Source organism: Terrapene carolina, unplaced genomic scaffold (genome assembly GCF_002925995.2).
Source record: "Terrapene carolina triunguis isolate 2854851 unplaced genomic scaffold, T_m_triunguis-2.0 Scaffold236, whole genome shotgun sequence".
NCBI classification, from domain to species: Eukaryota; Metazoa; Chordata; order Testudines; family Emydidae; genus Terrapene; species Terrapene triunguis.
In genome coordinates, this window is record NW_020664587.1 from 12,172,942 (window position 1) to 12,195,480 (window position 22,539).

At 50.0% G+C, this 22,539-nt stretch overlaps 1 protein-coding gene and 1 long non-coding RNA gene across 2 annotated transcripts in view; one reads left to right on the forward strand and one right to left on the reverse strand.

Moving 5' to 3' along the window:
• The window catches only part of KIAA1522 (KIAA1522 ortholog), a 50,020-nt gene extending 37,628 nt beyond the window's left edge, over positions 1-12,392 (reverse strand). The window contains exon 1 of the mRNA XM_024202507.3: positions 11,947-12,392. Within this exon, the coding sequence (XP_024058275.1) occupies positions 11,947-12,235 (289 nt within the window). The 5' untranslated portion in view covers positions 12,236-12,392. The remainder of the gene's footprint in view (positions 1-11,946) is intronic.
• Positions 12,393-12,588: 196 nt separating this feature from the next.
• Positions 12,589-14,221, forward strand: LOC112108393. The gene is made up of 2 exons (XR_002908243.3): positions 12,589-12,855; positions 13,955-14,221. It is a non-coding gene; the product is annotated as an uncharacterized LOC112108393 (long non-coding RNA).
• The last annotated feature ends 8,318 nt before the right edge of the window (positions 14,222-22,539 follow it).

Genomic DNA, 22,539 nt, shown 5'->3' on the forward strand with positions numbered 1-22,539 from the left:
CCTCCCAGTCCTATGTTCCTGGGTTTGGCAAAAGCCCCCAGAAGTGGGGCACTCTTGTCTAATGGATCAGGGTGTGCAGAGAAGTGCACACGCTGAAATGGGGGACCGCTTTGCTCTCACAAAGCACAGAATTTGGGATTCAGGGCAGCTCCCAGAGGGTCCTTCCAAGCCAGGTCTCACTCACTGGCCTCCAAGAGGCTGGGGCTGCACTGGTATATTGCAGGCATTGGATATTATTGCTCATTTGCTTGGATCATACTTGGGTATGAAATGTATAAAGCAGCAAGTGGGAGAGCAGCTCAGTTTGTCAGTCCCCACACACAGGTCTGTTCGGGCCAGATGGCCTTTCCCAGTGGGGAGTCTCCCTGTTTCGGTGATCATTAGAAGGGGGATAAAGCCCAACTCTCAGACTCTGCATGTGCACGGCACTTCTCTATGCAGAGCTCTCACAGCACTGTACCACGACGGGAAAACTCCGGGGCAAAGAGGAGGAGTGAGGTCTCTCACAGCGAGGCGGCGTCAGAAGCAGCACAAGAAGCCAGGTTTCCTGGCTAAGCCCACCCTGATCCATTAGACAAGAGCGCCCCACTTCTGGGGGCTTTTGCCAAACCCAGGAACATAAAACTGGCAGGGACCTCCCACACCTTCGGGCTCAGTCCCCTGCCACCTCAAGCAACTCCATCATGTCATCCCGTTCATAACCTTATCATGCTCCTCTTTAAAACTAGTCAGGTTGTTTGCCCCCCATGATTCCCATTGGTTTGCCCCCCATGATTCCCTTTTCTGATGATTAGAAATCATCTTCTGATTTCCAACCTAGATTCCTACTCAAGCACAGACTGACCCCCCCACATTCCCTTGTTACTTTCACAGACACTTACACACACACACACACAGGGATGAGGGAACAATTGCAAATGTAGCAAAATCTAAAAGGATGAGCCAGTTTCAGTGGCTGAACCAGGACAAAACTATCACAAGAACTTTAATTTCATAGATTTCCAGCTTGCTCCAGTTCAGCTACTGAACTGATGGGGGAATCTTAGTGGAGGAGGGGGATACCCTAGGAGGTCTGGTACCTCTGAAACACATGTTCAACTGGCAAGGAATCAAGCCCCCCTCTCCCTTGATACCCAAATCCAGCAAGGAGGGAGATGGCCCATTCACCACCCCTGCCCTCACTCTCTGGAGTTCTTAAACTTTTCACACTCTGAATCCACGGAACCAGAGCAGAGAAAGCAGTGGAATTTGTACCCCCCACAGCCAGCCAACAATAACGGGGTATTGTTCAGAATTTTACTTTCTGCCTTTATATTGCAACCTCCTGCAGTGGAGGTGTCTTCCCAGCATGGAACAAGGGGGAAAGCATAAATCAAAGGAAAATTCACTCCTTGCCCTCCCCACTCCTCATGGTGTGGGCTGGACAGAGACATCGGGAGAACAAAAATGGAAATCAATATTGTGCTTAACCAGGGAGAATGAAAAGTCCAGGTAAGAACACTGTGCCTGTAAACAGCCCATTCACAGCAAGTCACTTTCATACAAGGATCTCAAGACACTTTGCAGACAGTCATTAAACCCAGTGCAGTTTTACAAATAGGGAAACTGAGGCACAGAGAGAGGAAAGCAACTTGCTCAAGACCACACAGCGAGGTAATGGCAAAGGTGGGAATACAACCCAGGAGTTTTGGCTCCCTACCGCCAGCCCTAACCACTGGGGCCATTGACTAGCTGAGAAGAGAGAAAAACAAATCGGTAACTAACTCGGTGGATGTTAATTGCACTGACAATGCTGAAAAGCCCGGGTCTCTGGGAGAGAACACGGTGAGAATTTCACCAGTCCCAAGGCAGATTGGATCTTTTCAGCTCCAGCGCTCCGAGACCCAGCCCCGAGTAACCGTGGCAGAGTCGGCAATGTGCACTTGCAGCAGATTGCAGAGCTCCGGGAACCTCAGACCCACCCAGGCTCCTTCCAGCCTCGCTAAAAGAATCCTTGGGTACCTGCACGAAGCCCCCACATCGCACAGCACCAATACAGACACCGTCTCCTACCCACAGCAGCCCAATCTTGGGTACAAGGGCATGGGCACAAACTTTCTGGGCACAGTCCCTCCTATGGGCTAAAGTGCCAGCCCCAGAGCCTGGGCGCCCATCCTGCCAGCAACAGGCCGTGGCTCATGACTGCAGAATACTGTTGTACTGTGCGTGAGCCATACGAGCCCTGCTGGAGCTGCCATCAACAGAGCCCCGCCCTCTCCCACCCACACCCTGGCTGGGCCCCTGCCTCAGGCTCCTACCTGTTTTCAGCTTCCCTGTGCGGCCAAAATGCCAGAAGGACCTGGCCTTGGCATGCGGGGGGTTCCTCTTGTGGTGCATGTTGCCCATGGTGCCAGCGTGTGCAAGCGGCACTTTCCCTCCCCCTCTCCTGGGTGGAGGAAGCACGGGGTGCTACATGACTGCACCAAACAGGCTTCACCTTGGCCTGCTTCCAGCTCCAGAGAGCCGGCGCTCAGCTCCGGTTCCCATCCCTCCAGCGACCGTCAAGCCCTCAGCCTTCCACAGGCTGTGCTCTCCCTGAGCCCCGGAGCCAATCACGGCTGACACAGAGGAGGGGCCTCCAGGAGAATAGCTGGGATGGGTTGTCCTCTCTCACCCTCCCTCTCTCTGCCCCTGCAGCTCTGCTGCCTTCTCTCTCTCTGCCCACACCCCACCCCCCGCCCCCTCCCCGTCAGGTTGGTTGTAGAGTCCATGGCTCTGCCAGGGAGTGGGATACAAAGTGGGTGATGGCCAGGATTGGCTTTAGGATTCGGTGGGCCCCCAACGAGGTAGCTCCTGGGGATCCTGCCCCCAGGCTCACATGACAGCTGGGACCGTTCCCCATGAACGTCCCCTCACCCCCATCAGCCAGGGTGGGGTCACCGCTCCGGCAATCACACACCCATCCAGCCCACCCTCACCGCTCTATCAGAAGCAGCAGCAGAGCCAGGTGAGGGCGACAGCGGAAGGGTCCTCGAAAGCAAGTCACTTAGTCTTTCTGTGCCTCAGTTCCCCGTCTGTACAATGGGCGCACAGGAGGGCTGAGATGATAAATACATTAAAGGCCGTGAGGCACTCAGATACTATGGAGATGGGGACCACATAAGTACCCAAGACAGGCAAACAGGTCTCAATACAGACTCCCAGCTAGGAGAGCACACATACACCCTACTTGCCCTCCACAGCCCGCTCTTCACATGAAGCTACAGCAATCCAACTCGAGGGGGGATTTGAGACAGATTAAATGGAGGTCACTTTGTGCATGGACACTTACATCGCCGCCTGCCTGGCTCGTGTCATCCAGTGGTGCAAATTAAAACAATGTGAACTAGGTTGACAGTGCAATAAGAGTGTCCACACACACAACTGCACTGGTTTGAATGAACCGATTCAAGAGTTAACCCGGTGTAACCTCTCTGCAGAGAAGCCCTGAGACAGGAGATTATGAAGGGTACTAATCCAGAAAAGCAGCATGTCAGATTCAAGGCCTGGCTGAAATGTAGCTTTCTCCTCTTCTTTGAATTTGAAAATGAGACGGTGTCAGGGCAGGGAGGGGTCAGCTGGTCAGAGTCATGGGCACACGAGACGCACTCCCTAAGGACAATGTTTACGTGATTAATCAGACATTCTGCTAAGGAGGAAGGGCGGCTTTGTGGCTAAGGCACAGGCCTGGGAATCAGGGGCTGTAGGTTAAATTCCCAAATCTGCCACAGACACTCTGTGCGACCTTGGGAAAATCACCATCTCTGAGCCTCAGCTCCCCACAGTTCAATGGAGAGGATTCCTCCTCCTTTCTTCCACACACGGCCTGTCTTGCTGACTTAGACTGAAAGTTCTATGGGGCAAGGACCTAGCACCATGGGGCCGGGACCTCTAGGTGTTGCTGCTGTAATACAAATAACTAACAGCAGCTGCACCCAAAATGTCAGTCTGTGTGGTGGCAGTTCTGCCTTGGAAGATGCTGGGGATGTGAGAGGATTGGTGGGCAACAGCTCAGCCTCTGTGATCCCATTGCTCGCTACACCCTAGTTTACAACACAGACTTCTCACCAGATTGCAAGGTCACACCAGCTGGGGAGGGGGCGCTCAGGCTAGAGTCACATGCCTGCACTGCATTCTTGAGTCTCCATGACGAAAGGACGGAAAGGGCTGCCCTGGCCGCTGCCTCTCCCCTGCAGGTTCGCAGGATCTGACCCCAGTAAAGGAGGTGTGCTCACACAGTGGCTTCACTGTGGCAAAAGAAAGGAACCTCTCCACTCCAGGCTCCCCCCTCTCCTCCGCATGACACAGTAGGGCACTCGATAGCAGAGTGCAAAAAGGACGTTGCATGCAACAGATTTTCCACATGACACATTTGCTCCTCTCTTGCCATGAAAAGGACCAGCTTGTCTGGATACAGCCTGAATCTTCCCTTCCTGCCCCCAAGACAGAAACACCTTCAGTGCCCAGACCAGGAACATGTGCTCCCCCATGACCCTGAGCCCTTGGCTCAGACACTCTGCACAGCACCCAGACGTCACTGCCTCTGATCACAGTGATCAGGGTATGGGCATGGGCATGTCCACGAGGCTCAGGACCTGCACATAAAGCTCTAAGGCACAAAAGGCCCCGCAGGGGTGCAGAAGCCTCAGAGCTGGACGGAGTCTGTGTTTGCTGGGATTAAGGACAGTGGGGCCCCTGGGTTGGCCTGGTTTATATGCCACATACAGACAATCTGCTGAGCCCAGGGAGCTGCTGACCTCACTAGTTTCAGACCTTGCTGCCTCTATGGCCCCTTCTATCTCAGTGTATGAGTGTCACTCTTCGTTACAATCCAGATCAGCCAGGAGCCCCACCACCTACCCACTGAGAGCAGCTCATTACCCAACTGCTTACTGTTTGCACTGGAACAGACCCTGTCACAAGATCCATGGCAAAGCCCCCAGCACAGTCACGTCTGAACACTAGCTGCAGCTGGCCACGTACATCTCTGCCTTCTGGACTCAGATTTGACCACATTGCACTCCAGAATCCTCTCAGAACACACTCCAGCAGCCTGGAAGCATCACAGCCTCTCCCAGCATGTCATTCACATCAAGGAAGCACACTCACATTGCTACAAAACCAGGTGACAGCAAGGATGGGGATGCAGCGCCAGGGGCCTTTCTGCCTCTAGCATGTGCTGTGGAAGAAACCCCCTACTTATTCATCAAGGGGACCAAACGGTTCGGGGGTTGGTGGTGAGAGCCTTTCACCACTCGGTGACCAGTTCGAATACAGCTTGGGTCCCTAGCGGCCAGTAGTTCCCTGCTGATGGCAGTTTAGTGGCCTGCGTGAGATGAGTTGATGGTCTCAGTCCAGTTCCTGTAAGCGTCCACATCACAGACCTGACACCAACTGGGCACCCTGGAGGATGGCCAAAGGCCTCTCGGAGAATCAGAGATTGAGCTGCCCTCTTCACCCCCACAGCTGTTTCCTTCCAATCAGAACTGAAGCCCACTGATTGGGCAACGAGCGGGAAAGCTCGCCCCACCAAGCCTAGGCCAGACCTGTTCTGTGGCTAAACAAACATCTTCAGTTCCCAGGGCTGCCAATCTGGCACCTTTCCAGTCCAAAACTCTGCATCAAAGTGCACAATTTGAGGTTTTAGTGCTAGTCCCTCGACCTATAGGGCTCTCCTCCTTACTGTGCCGAGAAAGGTTACAATCTCCACAGTCATTGTAGCCTAGCTTTTGCCCCATTATACCAATGAGTCAAAGTCCTACAGTGATGGGACCCTTCTCTCTTGGCAGAAGGAGCAGAAAAGCCAGCCCTACGATTTTCTACCCTCGATATGCCAATGAACAGACACAGAGCATGATCTGGGCTACTAGGATGATCTCTTAAAGGGGAAATGGAACTCAGAAGGAAAAAAGGTAACACAAAAAATGTTTAAGATCCCAAACCTTTAACAGAAAAAAATAACCAGAAGGGTTTCCACTCATGTCCTGCAAAGCCCAAATCCAGGCCCCCAGGTTTGTGTGTGTGTGTTGCTATGATTGATGGCAGAACTAGCACCCAAAGAGATGGGTTCCCCCCTGCTCCAGCTGAGGTGTTCAGGTGCTCATCACCTGTAGCAGCAGACACACAAAACCCAACGGCATGAACTCCAGTTTGGCAGGTAGACAGTTTGCTCGGCTCTTCACCTTTCAGAGGTTTCTGTTTCTTTCGGTGCTGGAGTCATAGTCAATGATCATATTGTCTTATGAAATAAAACCGTCCTTATGAAGAGAAACCCGACTCCAGCAAAATAGTTTTATCGGATCTTATGGAACATTATTTGCAAGAGTAATTCTTCCAGTTGTCTCCAGGTGGAATGGCTGTGGCTGGCAGACACACCTCTCTTTGTTTAGCAGAGAAGCTTACAGTTTCCAGCTCAGACCAGCCAGTGGATTCCTGTTGTTCAGATTTTCTGAAATGTCACTCTTTGCTCTCTGCAGATTAACAAGTTCATTACCAAATACACCGAAACAATTCCCCTGAATGAGAGACTCCGAGGCAGCATGCAGGAATGTCCACATGGCTGCAGAACTCTGAACCCTTAGCACTAGTTAGGTCTACACTACAGCGGGGGGTCGACCTAAGATACGCAACTTCAGCTTCGTGAATAGCGTAGCTGAAGTTGCGTATTTTAGGTCGACTTACCTGGCTGTGAGGACGGCGGCAAGTCGACCGCTGCCGCGCCGCCGTCGACTCCCCTGCCGCCTCTTGCCGCGGTGGATTTCCGGAGTCGACGGCAGAGCGATCAGGGATCGATTTTATCGCATCTTCACTAGACGCGATAAGTCGATCCCCAATAGATGGATTGCTACCCGCCGATCCGGCGGGTAGTGAAGACGTGCCCTAGGATACAACTGCTGCATCTGCAGAGAACTAGGATGTCTCGATTATATTATAGCAACGGATCTAGGAACCTGCAGCATTCAGACTCAACTTCACTATCTCAGCTATTATCACCGAGCAGCATCCATGGACTTTTAGTCCTGACATAGTGCTGTTAAAGTGCAGCACCTAGGAACCTTCAGCACAACTCACAACTGCATCTTCACTGATATATGGTAGTCTAGCACCCAGGAATCTCCAGCACAGGGATAACAGCATCACTTCTGCTATATCACAACCCTGCACCAGGGATCCTCCAATACAATTAGGTTATATTGGCTCACCATGGCAAACAACAAACCAAATCATATGTAATTTCCAACAAGCTCTCTCTCATTGAGTGTATTTAGTATTTTATTTTTAACAACACAGTGAGGAGTCTATATGCTGTTGGGCCAAATTAATACAAAAAAATTAGTAACTGAAAATGTTTGGAACATCAACTCCCTCATTCTTAAAACTCTCCAGAAGTAATATTGTGAAACCTATATCAACCCCCCAAAAGATGGGCCAAAAGCACTAGGACATCATTCCTCAATGACGTTCTAGTCAAATGGTCCTCCTAAAATGTGGTGCTGGTGCACATGCACTTTCACAGCAGTACTAAAGGGTTAAAGGGACACCTTAACTATTGGGGTGGATTTGCAATCACAATTTTTTTTTTAAATGCTTTTCTTCTTTCTCGTCCCCAAGTGAAAAACACCACACAACCCCTGGAGAAACTGACTACCCACAGGAAACAGTGACTCTGACTACACCCAAAGTACAGTCAAATGCTAAAGGGTTCAGTGGTTAGGACACTAGCGTGGCACTTGAGAGCAATTCCCTGCTTCATCATAGATATCCTGTCACTTCATTTCTCCATGCTTCAGCTCCCCAGCTCAAAACTGAGGATAACAGCACTGTCCTACCACACAGCAGTGTTGTGCAGATGAACACATTAAAGACTGAAATGCTCATACGCCACAGTAACGGAGGCCATATAAGTACCTAAGATAGATAGATTAGATGGGATCAACAAACTGAATAAAAAGAAATATCATTGGTTCGTCTCATTTCCCGTGATCTCAGTTATTTGTAACAACAGTAGGTAAATTATTTTCAGACAGAAGCGTGGTGATGGAGTCCCCTTAACTAGATTGTATCCTTCTAATACTGTAGTAACCCTTACGGGTTAACTAGACTCGCTGTACCCTTCCATTCTCCAGGTGCCAACAGAGATTTCAGTGATAAGATTTATTTCTTTGAATAAACAGAAGAGAGGAACTTGGCCAAGCAGCTGTATGGAAGATTTTGCTGTTTAAAAGTAACAGTAGGGGTAATAGTACTTTGTAGGGACAGGGAGGGGCTCCCATAGCACAAGGCCTGAGCTGGTAAAGCAATAAAACAGCAGCAGAGGAGAATAGGGGAAGAAGGTACCTCAAGCCAGGGAGTCAAACATACAAGGTTGCAAGTTTCAAACCAGCAGAAGGAAATATCTTTCATGCAACACAGAGTTAGCTTGTGAGCTCCTTGCAACAAGGTATCATAGCTGCCAAGAGCTTAGCAGGATTCTTTCTTTTTTTTGGTTAAAGTTTGGACATTTTTATGGATAATTAGAACATCCAGGGATACAAAAGAGAGGATTAAAAAAAAAAAAACACTTTTGGTAGGGATCTAATACCCACCCCCCTCGAGGCACAAGGCCACCTCAGCCTTGAGGGGGGGGGGGGGAGGAAGAAAGTTTCCCCATGGGTAGGTGATCCCAGAACTGCCTACTGCAGAATTAATTTCACCTTTCTCTGATGCAGCTCAGCTGGTACTGGCCAGTCAGAGACAGAATATTTAACTAGACGGATCACTCAGTTCTCCATTATGGGACTTCCTACGTTATTTCAGTGCTCAGTCACCCAGCCCTAGTTTACCCCCAAATCCTGAACAGAGACCAAAGCTCAGGGGAACTGGATCCTGACCCAGCCCTGACCCATGCCTCCCTTGACTTCACTGGAATGATTTGTTCACTCTTCAGACCCTGTACACTCCTGCTGTTTTCTAACATATGTCTGCACCCCCTCCCCAGGGGAGAAGGGCTCTTATCCCAGCCTGGACACAGGAGGAAATGTTTCCACATGCATCCCAGCCACCCCTTCCATAACCAAATCTAAGTCTTCATAATGGGCAAGGGCATGCAATGCAAAGATGAAGATTCCCAACCCTGGGTTGCATCTCTGCTGCAGGACATGGTACTTCCCAGGATTCCAGGCTGATCTTTGGAAGGGCCTGAAGTACCTCCCAAAACCAGAGAAATATAAAAAGATCAGCAGACACCACCAGCAACCTGTACAATCAGAGCCCTAGAGGCCAACCCAGACCTGCCTAACTCCAGACTGTTCCTCCAACAGTCCTGGCCTGTCGCCTCCTGCTTGATAACTGGAAAATTCACAGGCTCAGGCAAAACATATTACTGATAGGTCCACGCCTGTCATCAGCTAAAGGCAGACCTAGCCTCCATACCAGTCAGCATTTCAGGCAGTGGCAGCCAAGTGTTACCTGACTCCAGTGCACATAAGAAACTAATCAATAACTTAGCACTTTGATAGCTGTCACTCTTTCCATCTTCAAAGCGCTGCTCAAACATTATTGAAGAATCTGCACAGCAGCCCCTCAGTGACGTAGGGAAGTGTTTACCCCCCTCATTTTACAGAGGACTATGACATTGAAACACACACCGTGACTTGCCCAAGGTCACATAAGAAGTCAGTAATGGAGCCGGGCTTCCTAGCTTGTTGCCTAGTGCTTAGTCCCCTGGTCCATGCTGCCTTCATGGCCACATCATTCGAATGCAAATGGCAAAGCAGCTGGGATAGGAAGGGTTAAACAGGGTGTGGTCCCTTCATGTTTTGCATTTTGGAAGCGAGCATGTTATTAGAACAGACAAAGTGATTGAATCAGGCACGCAAACTGCAATAATTTCATATGCATGTTGTTTCTACCAAACCACACCTCTCTCCCCGTCACACCAAGAAATGGCTGCACTACGGAAACATGGCAAGGAACTCTAAGCCTGGTGTACATGCTCCATGGCACACACATACATGGCCTGCAGCCTCCCACGCAAAAGGGAGATGGTTTCATATTCACAGCAGAGCAGAGTAAGGCATGCAGCTAGTTTACGGGTCTCGGGAAGTGGGGCATTTAAAGCAGTTTGAGTGGGCACGGAGCAGATATCCAGTTTACACTTGTCAAAGAGCTGGCCAGTGATGTTGGAAGCATAATGCTGGACTCCTAGTTGGCATTAACAACACACGGCCAGTGTCCATAAGAGAGGTGCATGTCTAGTAGAATGAGAGCCAGGGTCTCTTATGTTCTGATCCCAGCTCTGGCAATGACTGGTTGTATAGGCTCTGTTTTGAAGATTAGGTATGGAATTGATGCCAGTATTGGTGGGGCACCGCAGTGAGGAATATCACACTGGGTGGACTATTATATTCAGGTTCTTATGCTTTGCCCATCAGCGTGGAATCTGAGCACCTAGCGTTAGGGGAAAGCTCTAGCCAGACATGTCTGACGGGACGTGCTGGTAGCATCTTATGAGACTGTCAGGTGAAAACTCAGCCGCCTTCCAAAGATCTCTTTGAAAGAGCAACTTGCATTTCCATGGCTGTCGCCTCTTAGCACAGCTCTCAGTGTGCTCTTGAAAACAATAACTGACAGACCAGTAAAAGAGCAACTGAGTGTTGATAAAAACAGCAACTCCCCACATTATGGATACCTGCAAATTAAACTAATTAATGCCCAGAGAGGGAGCCAGGACAGTAATACTGGACAATGAATCATGGTGTGAGGCACGCCTCTGGATGGATTACCACAGGAATCTGGATCCCCTTTTCCAAAACGCCAGGCAGAAGAGAGCAACAGAGGGTCCTGTGGCACCTTTACGACTAACAGAAGTATTGGGAGCATAAGCTTTCGTGGGTAAGAACCTCACTTCTTCAGATGCAAGTAATGCCACAGGACCCTCTGTTGCTTTTTACAGATTCAGACTAACACAGCTACCCCTCTGATACTAGGCAGAAGAGACTTCATTTTGATGTCCTAACAGGTGGGCGGAGACACTAGCATACATAGGGTCTCTAACACCACATCCCAGAACTGGCAGAACAACACCTCGAGCAGTACTTCGCTCTTACTACGTGTATACCGGGCCATATGCAAATGGAGAAAGGCCATGTTAAGAAGAACAGCACCTCCAGCAACACAGCCTCACCTAGCCGTGAGGGCTGGAAGAGGGTGTATAATCCTGGGATGAAGGGCTGAGCTCCTCCTAGCATGGCACCACATAACATCACACACAGGAGCAGTGGAGGGTCTGAGCATAGCATGGGTTTGGTAGCTGTGCCCTCTCTGAGGGATCGTATCCTGCCCTGCAGAAGGATGGAGTTGTTGATCTAACAGGCCTTTGCCGTTTTCAGCTATGATCTTACATCCAGGCTTTGAAGGCCTGCCTCCAGCAGCAGAGCAGCCCCTACCGCCACCCTGAAGTAGTGGGGAGGAATTACATCCAGGTCACCAAGGCCAGCACCTCGGCCTGGCTGGGGATGTTGGCAGTAGGCCGCAGGCCGCCAGCAAGAGGCCACACCTGGAGCAGCGCAGCTCCCAAGAACACCATGTTGAGGAGGAGGAATCTGGATTTGCTCCAGGTTTCTTCCAGTCTATGTGACCTTCTGACTCAGCAGAGAGAGAACATACCCAGTGAACCGGCAACATCCCTTAGGGGAGGAATGAGATTACACAGGGCGCCTGGCATTCCCGATTACAGGGAACCGGAATGGGCCTGCTGCAAGCGCCATAACAAGAGCGAGGGCAAGGAGCAGCTAGTCCCCTCGCTAGGGCTCCTCAAGGCTGGCCACACACCAGCGCAGGGGGCAGAGGGGAAAGTCTCGGTGGCATGAAGGGGAGGGAGGAGAGACCCAGCCAGCAAACAGCCCCTCGCCCAGGCACCCACTGCTCCAGGGGCAGCCCCTGCCCTACCTTTGCCCTTCTTGGCTCGCTCCTCCTGCTTCTTTCCCTTAGAGGGCGCCGGCGCCTCCCCCTCCGCCGGGGGCGCCCCAGGGTGGGCGTTGGAGCCGCTGCTCTTCTTCTTCTTCCTCTTGCCCCGAAGCCAGCTGAAAGCCCAGCGCAGGCCGGAGGAGCCAGACTTGGGCTTCTTCTTCCTCGGGGGCCCCTGCGCGGAAGGCACGTCCCCTTTTTCCTGTCCGCCGGCGGGGAGCCAGGTGCCCTCAGCCTCCGCAGGTGCCTCCTGCGAGCGCCTCCCGGACATCTCCGGGCAGGGGAGGGCGGGTCGCAGAAAGCCCCGCTTCACGGGGAGAGCTCGCCTCGGCTACGCTCCGCCCGGGGGAGCCACCGCAGGACGCGAGCTCCCCATCCGGGGTGGGGGTGAAGCGCCTCCCCTCCCAGTCTCCCGTGCCCCACGCCGGAGCCGCCTCTCCCGTGCGCCCCAGCCCCCCACTGCCTCTGGATTCCTGGCAGCCAGGCTCCCGCCTCTCCCCTGCGCCCAGGGCTCCGGGCCCCCCTCACCTGCCCCGGGACACCCCCCCGCGCCCCACGTTCCCCCTTCCCAGGCTCCCCGTCCCCCCGGGGCTGTTCTGCTCCGGGTCCGCTCTGCGCCCGGCTGCACAAGGCGCCAAGGAAGCAGCCGGGGAAAGTTTCTCCCGGACGGGCGGGCGGGCGTGTGTGGAGCGGGCGGGGCCTGCCGAGCGCGCTGGGGTGTGGAGAGGCTCTGCCCCCGGCCCCTCACTCCGCCTCCCCGGCTGCCCGGCCCCGGCCCGGGGCTCCGCGAACGCTCCGCAGAGTGCGCTCCCCACCCCGCGCAGGGCGCACCGGAGAGGGGCCCGGGCTGAGCTGCCCATCCCGGCCCGCTGCCAGGGAGCGCGGCGGCAGGTAGGAGCCGGTGGCGGCGGCCTAGGGGGAATAGGTCGGTGGGACTGGCGGGGGGTGGGCCTCGGGGAGATGCCTGGAGGAGGAAGGGGGCTGACCCCGAGGGTAGGGAGTGTGGGGCTAGGAAGCTGAGCTGCCCCTGAGGAAGGGGAGGTGTGTGGGCCAGAGGAGGGCTGTATTGTGGGGGGCAGGTTAAAATGGGGGAGGGGGTTAATCTCCTCCTCCAGGCTGGGGAGGGGCACCGTGCTTCCGAGCCAACCCCCCCTGGCTCTGCGGAGGCTCCGAGCCCGGGAGCAGGCTGGGGAGAGAAAGGCCCCATTGTGACTGTCTGATTAGAGGGGAGCGGTGGGGCGAGGATTACACCAGCAGGATGCAGTGCCTGGCTCTGGGCAGGATGTAATTTCCCCCCCCCCCCCCACAGCTTTCTCCCTTCCCCTCTGCCTCCCCCACGCGCTTGCCCTGGTGTGTGTTTGGAGGAGGGGGTGTCTGCATTGAGATTACGGGGTCATCTTTAAACGAAATAATCATCGCTTTTTATTGAACTTTTCCCTTTGCATTTTATTAAAATTGGCTCCTGAGCCCCATCACATGGGAGCCTGGGGGCATTTCCAGCATCCCTTGTAAAAAAACGAATCTCGTATTCTAGCCATGGTGGGTTTGGTCAGTTTTTTAAATCTAAAACCCCAGCAGTCACAGCATTAAAATGGAAGTGAGTGTGGGGTCTATTGGTTAGTGCTGGCACTATGAGCTTACATCTGAAGGACTGGGAGTTAGGACTCCTAGGTTCTACTACTGAGGTCTTGGGCAGGAGTATAGTCTAATGGTTAAAGCAAGAGACTGGGAGTTCCATCTAATCTGCTGCCAATCGGGGATATCCGCACTCCTGAATTCTTGTGTGATCATGGGCAAGTCCGTACCTCAGTTTCACTATCTGAAAAATGGTAAGTAAAAACATTTTAAGCTTCACCACTCACCTTTCAGGGCTGTACGGGATCTTCAGAAGAGGTGCAAGTTATATACAATAATATAAAGTCAGTGCAATGGAATGAGGAGGGAGAGATTACTTCCAATTTCATGACTGTTCTTTCCCCTTTTATTGCAGGTAGCTTGGTACCACACTGGTGCTTTGAACTGAAGTCCTGAAACTTGATGTATCCTGGAAGCAAAGCACAGTCTTATTGTTTCCTGAATGATGACAAAGCTAATAAAGGGGACACTTCCTGAGCATAATTGGGGAACTGATAGCCTGGATGTGACCAGGGTCATTAACCCTCTGTTGGTCATTCATTCCTAGTAAATGCCTTGTGTCAAGCTCCGGCTTGTTGTTTATAAGTCTCAATTGGAAAATAAAAAGATATTGGGTCTTTAATTGTTTGATGCAGTTTTATTAGTCTGTATTTATAAAACAAGTAAATGTAAGATACAATTTGAGAAGAAAAGTTCTGCCTCTCAGGTGCAAAAAGCCCACACCTAGCAGAGCAGAGTTTAGACTGGGAGTGGATGGGTCATTATACAAACTAAAAACTATTTCCCCATGCTAATTTTTCCTCTACTGTTACTCACACCTTCTTGTCAACTGTTTGAAATGGGCCATCCTGATTATCACTACAAAAGTTTTTTTTTCTCCTGCTGATAATAGCCCACCTTAATTGATTAGTCTTTTTAGAGTTGGTATGGCAACCCCTATTTTTTCATGTTCTGTCTGTGTGTGTGTGTACACACAATCTTCCTACTGTATTTCCCACTGCATGCATCTGATGAAGTGGGTTTAGCCCATGAAAGCTTATGCCCAAATAAATGTGTTAGTCTCTAAGGTGCCACAAGTACTCCTCGTTCTTTTTGTTGATACAGACGAACCCGGCTACCACGCTGATACTCTGTGTATGTCTGTCAGAATTATAAGTGGGTGGATCCAAAGCTGGTGGTCAGATACTGTGGTGATGAGAGCCTTATAAATATTTACTGGAGATAGTGTTTAATCCCAGACAAATTTACAACTCTCATGCATCCACCTATGCATGAGAAACACAAACATTCCCAGACAGACACAGAACCTTTAGGGGAAGGGGAATGTCAAAGCACGCTGCCAAAATAGCTGCAGTCTGAGTGTTGTGTATGCGAGCCAGGAGGATTGCTTGAATCATCCTCTGCTCTCAAGATTCCATTCATCTCCTAATGATGCATCCTAAAGCCACTGAAGGAGCTGTTATGCATCTTGTCAGAGCTATTAGTTGGCAGATCTTTGACATGATACATTGTAATGGCTAGCCATACATCCTGTCCGCCTGCAGCTTGCAATATTATTGTGTTAAAACAAAGGGGTGGGCTACAAACCTTGCAAGAAAGCACAAGCTAATTTTCTGAGTTACAATGCTGTGTGACAAACAAGTTACCCATGTTTTAAGTTATTGGGCAGATGTATTTTCTAACTGTGTAGGCTGCCTGATTGCTCTTTAAAATGCAACCTTTCTTAGAGGCTCAAAATGCTCTGCCTAAAGATGGATGACTTTTTGCCAACTTCTAGAAATGGCTAGAAGGATTTTAAACCTCACTCTCTGGAAACTAGCCCCTGTCTCCTATGGGCTTCCTAGAACAGGTTTGTAGAGCCCTGCAAATCTGTAGATAGCCGCGGACCATTTTTGCACATTGCTAATCGGATGCGGACACAAATTTTCTATCCACATATCTGTTTACTGTATCTATTTCATTCACATGGTCAGTTCTTAGGGTGTGTATTCTGTGATTTGTACAATGCTGAGTGTCTTGCTGCTGCTTAACAAATAAACAAAAAGGCTTCTGGACTGGAAATGTGGATACTGTGTATCCTGGATTTCCCAAACTTCAATTTTCTTCCACCCACACTGTTCCTCCTCTTAAACTTCTTCACATATTTACTTAGATCTAAACTATGACTGAAGTAAACTATATTTTCCGATTGCTCCTAGTTTTGGCCCTTTCCTCAGCTTGCCTGTTTACTCCATGGTATGTTTAATGTTATCTAGGGGCTACGGTGTCTTTACCCTCACCCTTCAGTAAGGTCTAATACTGCACCTATCCCCTTTCATCTCTCCTTCCCTTACACCAAAAGGTCTGTGGCCTAGTTACTGACCCCTGCAACAGTTGCAATTTGTTCCACCTTAACTACTGTGGTATGAGTGGCAACCTTGACCTAGTCCTCACTATACCCATAGGACTGCACCATGGCTCCAGAAGGATGGATTTCCTGGCTAACCTGGCCCCTCCAAGAGCAGCCCACCAAAGGAAACAATGATTATATGTGAAATTCACATCTGAGAGAAGCAGCTGTGAGGAACTCTACCCACAAAGCTTTTGCTGTGGGCCCATGGGAACAAGCTCCACCAACCCCACCTTGCACAGATCTGGGGTATACAAGCAGAACAAACGTGGTGTTTGTCATGAAAAGTGCATGTGACCAATTTAAAAATAACTGAACTTTGCAGGGGAAAAGCTAATCTCTAATTAGGGCTTTTTTTTTTTTTATACTTTGTGCTGCCGGCTGCTAATGACTCATGAGCCTTCCACAAAGTGATTGTATTTTTCACCTCTTTCCCCTCCTCAAGTGGCAACTGAACCAGTTTGAAAATATCTTTGCACTCAGTTATGGGGCGTTGTCCAAATAATTATGAAGAGAGAGGCAAGAGAATAACAATGAGCCTGCAGGGAAATCTATCCCATTAGATGTGCTAGGGAGGGAAATGAGGGATGAAAACACCCTTTCTTGGATGATTTCTGGAGGGTGACAAAAATGCCCATGTAGTAACTGCAGCCCTTACGTCAGTCTTATTTTATGGTTATGGCCTGAATCCCATATTATAATAATTGTACCCAGCCCTGTGATTAGTGCTGTTCATTGCTGTGCAAGAGACCAAGTGCTGTAAAGGTGTATTAACTTTGTTCAGGCCTTTCCACAAGGGTCAGCTTGGCTCTTCCCCCTCCCTCCTCCCCCAAGCTAGTCTATTGTTAATGTCCTACTCAACATTCTCCTTTTATAGTCATGGCACTGGTTAGAGGAGTGAACTATAGGTACTGCTGACCACCTACTGCTGGAGTAGTCAGCACAACACTACAAGAGGACCCAGAGAGTGGGGGGAGGGGGCAACCGCAGTTCTTCCCCAAAAGCCCTGCCCTGCAGAGTCCCATGAGGATTATCCTGCCTAGTCATTTGCAGTATTTACAAGCGGCGGCTGGAGAGGTGGTGTGATGCTGTGGGTTCCACTGCCAGCAATGCACTCATGATACCCAGCTGTGTAATTCATTTTCTGCAGATGCAGCCAAGACCATTGCAAGGGTGTCAGAGTGCCTAGAGGAGATCAGTGTCTGGAAAAAAAGCAGCTGGCTCAAAACTCAACTCAAGCAAGACCAAAGTGATGCTGGTTGGGAGGGGAAAATGTTTCCTGGCATGAGTCAGGACACTGACCTCCCCTCCCACTAAAGGCATCTGCCCCCTATTTATTACAGTGGTGCAAAGCCTTGAAGTCCTGCTGGACTCATCACTAACCCTGGTTGACCAGGCAGTAACAATGTCAAGGAAAACCTTCTTCCAGTGGCAGCTTGCGGGGACATTGCCCTTCCTCTCAGAGGAGGATCTTCTGGCCTCCCCAATGATCCATGCATTTATTACCCCGACTAGATTTCTGTAACTTACTCTATCTGGGGCTGAAAGTGGAAGCAATGCATAGGCTCCAGTTTGCGCGGAATACAGCAGCCCAACCCCTCAGTGAGACCAGCTCCTGACAGCACATCACCCCTGTGCACCAATCCCGCCTACTGGCTCCCAATCAGTTTCTGCTGACAGTTCAAGGCGATGAGTCTGATTTACAAAACCGTCAGTGGGTCAGAACCCAGCTACATCAATGACCAAATCGCCGTCCAAGACCAAAGTACTTCACCTGGGACAAAGCAGCTGACAAAACCAAGGACAAGGAGTGTGAGGGGAAAAGCTAAAGCATTCTCGTCCCTGGGGGCTTGACCATGGATTGAGCTATCGGAGGACATCAAAGCACATTGCAGGATCCTCCTGGGTGACAGAGGTTTCTCACAACAACAGCAAGTTTTCTTTCTTATTAAAACTCCAGACACACCCAAGCCAACTGTCCTTAACCTTGGGACAGGCAAAGAGCAGAATCCTCTGAAGTTTACTGTAGTCGTTGCAGTGCAGATCCAAAAGACCTATGCAGCATTTAAGAAGCTATAGTGATTGGGGGGTGGGGGGCAATAGAAAACCTTAAGACAGATGAAGTTCAGATGCTTTTTGCTGGGTTTTGTTCCCTCATTGCCTCTAATGCTCCTTTCCCCCATTATATTACCTATTTTAGGTACTACTATGGCCCTCATTATCCCAGTCTCTGAGCCCCTCGCAATCTTTAATGGGTTTATCTTCACAAGACCCACAGTATTATTATCCCCATTTTACAGATGAGGCACCAAGGCACAGAGAGACTGAGTGATCTGCCCAAGGTTATATAGAGTAAGGTGGAATAAACACTGAAGCTGGGACTCAGCTCCCAGACTAGATCCCCAACCACTGGACCCTATTTCCTTTCCTATCATAGAGCCAGTGCCCCCAAATTAACGCTGATCTTGCCTGCCAATCACTAATCTCAGAGCCGCAGAGATTAAGGTTGAGAGGAGATATTTGCTGAGTAAGAATTTCCATGAAACATTTGGACAAAGAGTGGTTTCATTTCTGGATTGTACTTTGAGCCTTATGGTCAATTTTTAAACGGAGAACGTTGCCCTCTGACGTGTGGGCTGATCTGAGATGTTACGTCAGGAATAAGAGACAGGTCTGGTCGTTGCAGAAGCTTGAACGCTCCTGTTATTTCCTCCCTCTGGTGAGGATCATCTCTAAATCAAGTGGAGCTTTGTGAGTGAAGAGACAAAAATGAAACTGCAGGAATAGGAACAATGGGGCAGAATTTGAATGTCTTCATGTTGTGCATGTGCAGCTGAATTTCATACTGGTCTGACAGCTCTGGAACCTGGAGGGGTGAGATTTTGGAAGGTACGTAGGCATCTAAAGATGCAGGTGAGCATCTGCAGGGATTTTAAAATGCACCTTGGTGCCTGACTCCTATTAGTTGGCCCAACCTGCTCAGGTGCTTTCGTAATTCTCAGTAGCTGCCTATATCCGCATCTTCAGGCACTTAGGTACCTTTAAAAATTTGGCCCAAGGCCTCTATCAACAGAACACGTAGAGCACACGCAGGCTCCCTTCGCTTCCCAAACATTATTCAATCAGTGTACTTCGCCTGTGGGGCTTATGCAGTCCTGCCCCTGGCCTCACTTCTGAGACTCCCAACAAGGGGAGCCAACTGCAGTGGAACAGTTCCACCCCTCCCCCCCCTGCAAAATTTCCCTGATTAATGCAAAAATAGGAGGCTAAACCAGTGTCCAGGGTGGGGAGTGTGTGCCCTTAGGCCACAGGTCCAGCTGAGCTGTGCTTGGCCAGGATGGGGGTGCAAAAGTGACTATGTCACCTTTATACCCTTTCTCTGATGCTGGGGCCAATTCATCCCCCTGTACGAGTTAGAGCAGCCTCGGGGCAGCTCTAACTTATGCCAGCTGGTAATGGCCCCCAATGGGCTGTTAGATCTTATGGGAATCACCAGAGAGCAGCAGTGCTCTGACCACTCCCCTCACTGTCCCCTGTCCCCACATTAGCTGGGCAGCTATGGATTTCTCCAGGGTGGCAAAAAGAGGCCATAGCATGAGCCAGATCCGGTCTTGTAGTCCCTCTCCTCCATCTGTCTAGATGCTCCCCCTTTAAATATGTGCTTTTAGAACAGCCCACCCTCAAATGAATCCCATTCAGATGCTGAACTCTCTGTGCCTCTGGTTTCCTCCCTCATGTGGACACCAGAGAGGCCATCCTCCCTGGGCCCTGTCTCTCCTCTGTCTATCTCAGCCTCATTAATACCCAGTAACACCTTCTTTGTAACCTGCACTGAGGCTGCATTACAAGGTCCTTGTTCAGATCAGGAGGCACAGTTGTTCTTGCACTCTGACCTGTGCAGTCACACCTAACTAACCTGCTCAGGACACCTCAGCTTTTCATCTCCTAGGTAACAGCAAACCCCTTGCAGCTGTAACTCACAGAGTCCCAGGAGTTGGAAAGAATCCACCCCAAGGTTCCTGTTAATTTTTACCTGTATTTCTCTCTTCACCCAGCTGTGTGTGGAAAGTGTAACTTGATCTGTGTCCTGCCCAGACAGGCGCTAGCTCTGGGCTCCTTCACAGCTGGGTGTGCCGGCTGGAACAAAAGTGACATGGCCTCTTCCAGAGCCTGAGAGGTGTTTCTGACACTTCTGTGCCTGCTTTGAGAACAAACTTTTTGCAGAAAGGAACCTGGCAGTGATGGGAGCAGTCCAGTCTGTGCATCTGCTCTAACACAGTGGCCCCAAGAGATGGAAAAACCTAGCCAAGAGCCTTTTAGACAAGCACTCAGGCACCGCAGTGGCCATGTTAGCTGAGCCCAGACTATCCATGAATCATTGCAACTGTTTGGGAAGGGAAATGTCTAATGGTTAGAGCAAGGGGGCCTGGGTGTCGGATCCCTGGATTCTATTCTCAATTCTGTCCCTGATTTGGACAAGCAACTTACTCGCTCCGTGCCTCAGTTTACCCATTTGTTAAATGGAAACAATAATTCTTCACAGGCGCATGGAGGTTAAATAATTTATGCTAATCAATTAATCAGTATAATTTATTAGGGCCAAAAACTCCATTTTCAGTCGGTCACAGATTATTTATTAAGTGTACTGCATTAGTGCCAGAACCCCATTGTGCTAGGTGCGGAACAGACACAAAACAAAAAGACGGACCCTCCCCCAAGAACTGACAATCTAAGCCCGGGGTAGTCAAGAGGTAGGTCGGGAGCCAAATCTAGACCGCCAGATGCTTTTGAACAGATCACAAAATCTTTTTATTTACATATTATCATCTTTATTGTTATTATTTTTGTATTATTTTCTCTAGAGTCTGGAACTTTGACTATACCTTGACCAAGAAACTTGGACCTTGACAAAAAAAGAATTGATTACCCCTGACTAAGCAATCACAGATGTGTCAGCTTAATACTACAGAACCACTGTCACTTGGAGCAAGCTTTACAAACTCTGGTGATGATTCTCCATGCTGCAAGGCATAGAGACACTAACGGGGGCAGGAATGGAATATTCCCAGTGAAAGGGACTCCACACCGCAGTAGGGCCAAACTAGTATCGGGGTTGGGGAGTGGGGACAGGGAGGGGGAGTGCTTAGACCACTGCTGCTCTCTGGTGAGCCCCATCTGATCTAACAGCCCTTTGTGAGTCATTAACAGCTGGCACAAATTGGAGCTGCCCCAAGGCCATTCTAACTTCTGATCTGAATGGGTTTTTCCCAAGCATTCCAAAATCATGAGTCAGGCCCCCACCAAAATCATGTGATTAACTTCAAATTCAGGAGGGTTTTTGAGAGCAGGTAAATAATAAATTCTTTTCCTTTTGCCTTCTGGTGTTGGAGCCCTTAGGCCACACTTGGGGTCACACTTTCAAAGCTTTTCTCTGCAACCACAGGGACTAGAAACTTACTGTTTATTTTTTAAATGGAGGCTGCGACTCATGTACTCACCTCACTCCAATAGCAGGGGCCTTAAGGTAAACATCAAATTGCGTGAGATTCATGGTGGCAACACTGCCACCAGCATGGAACATCTGGAGCAGCTGTTTGCTAGCCCAACTCCCACCCCCAGGGGTGTCAGGAAGGGCGTGGGTAAGCGGTCCACACTGCGCTACAGCTATTCTCGACTTCCCAAGGCCCATAAGACCCTAAATACAGAGGAAGATGCATGGTCCCCAAGTGGCTCCACAACACAGGGATTGTAAAGGAGAGTTAAAGCCCCCTTTGCCTCACCCACCCCCACTTTCTATTCCTGTGCTCAGCTCAGGGACAGACTAACGAAGAATCGTGGCCTCCCGTTCTTGTTTCAGGAAAGTTGTATGTGGTCTATGCGAGACATAAGCCCCTTATGGCAGGGACAGTGTCTTTCATTGGGTTTTGTACAGCACCAGGCACACTAGCCGAGATCCCTATGTAATCACGCTAAGCACAGAACAGGTTTTTTCATTACAATGCTCAAAAAGCAAACACACTGTAACTTGTGCTGAACATACAGGGAGGGGTTCGTCAGGGGTTTGGAATGATAGATAAACGTTTGCAATTTAGAAAGATGTTTTAGAAAAGAACATTTGAAAAAATCTCATTCAATTGCCATGCGCATTGTCTGTGCTCCTTTGTCAAATAGGGATAATGACATGGCCCCTCTCTGGGAAGGTGCTTTGGGAGCTCTGGATGAGAAGCACCATATCAGTGCTAAATGTTATTTCCTTCCCCATTTCTAGTGATTGCACCAGGATGTAAGTGCGTAAACAGCAGCATTTTCCTTTCTAATCAGACTGCTCCATTCAGTGATATGCAGGCCAGGGCCGCTGATGCCCCACTTTATAGCCGGGTAAGTGATTGTATTGTCACAGCTGCTGAATAGCATCATCGCTGCATGAATCGTTCAGGCCAAGGGAGCAGATTAGAGAGGACACAGCTTCTGTTTACACACAAATACCTTGTACTTCAGTAAAGAGGGGGCAGGAAACACAGAAAAGTACATGACATTTTAGTAGGGCTGTC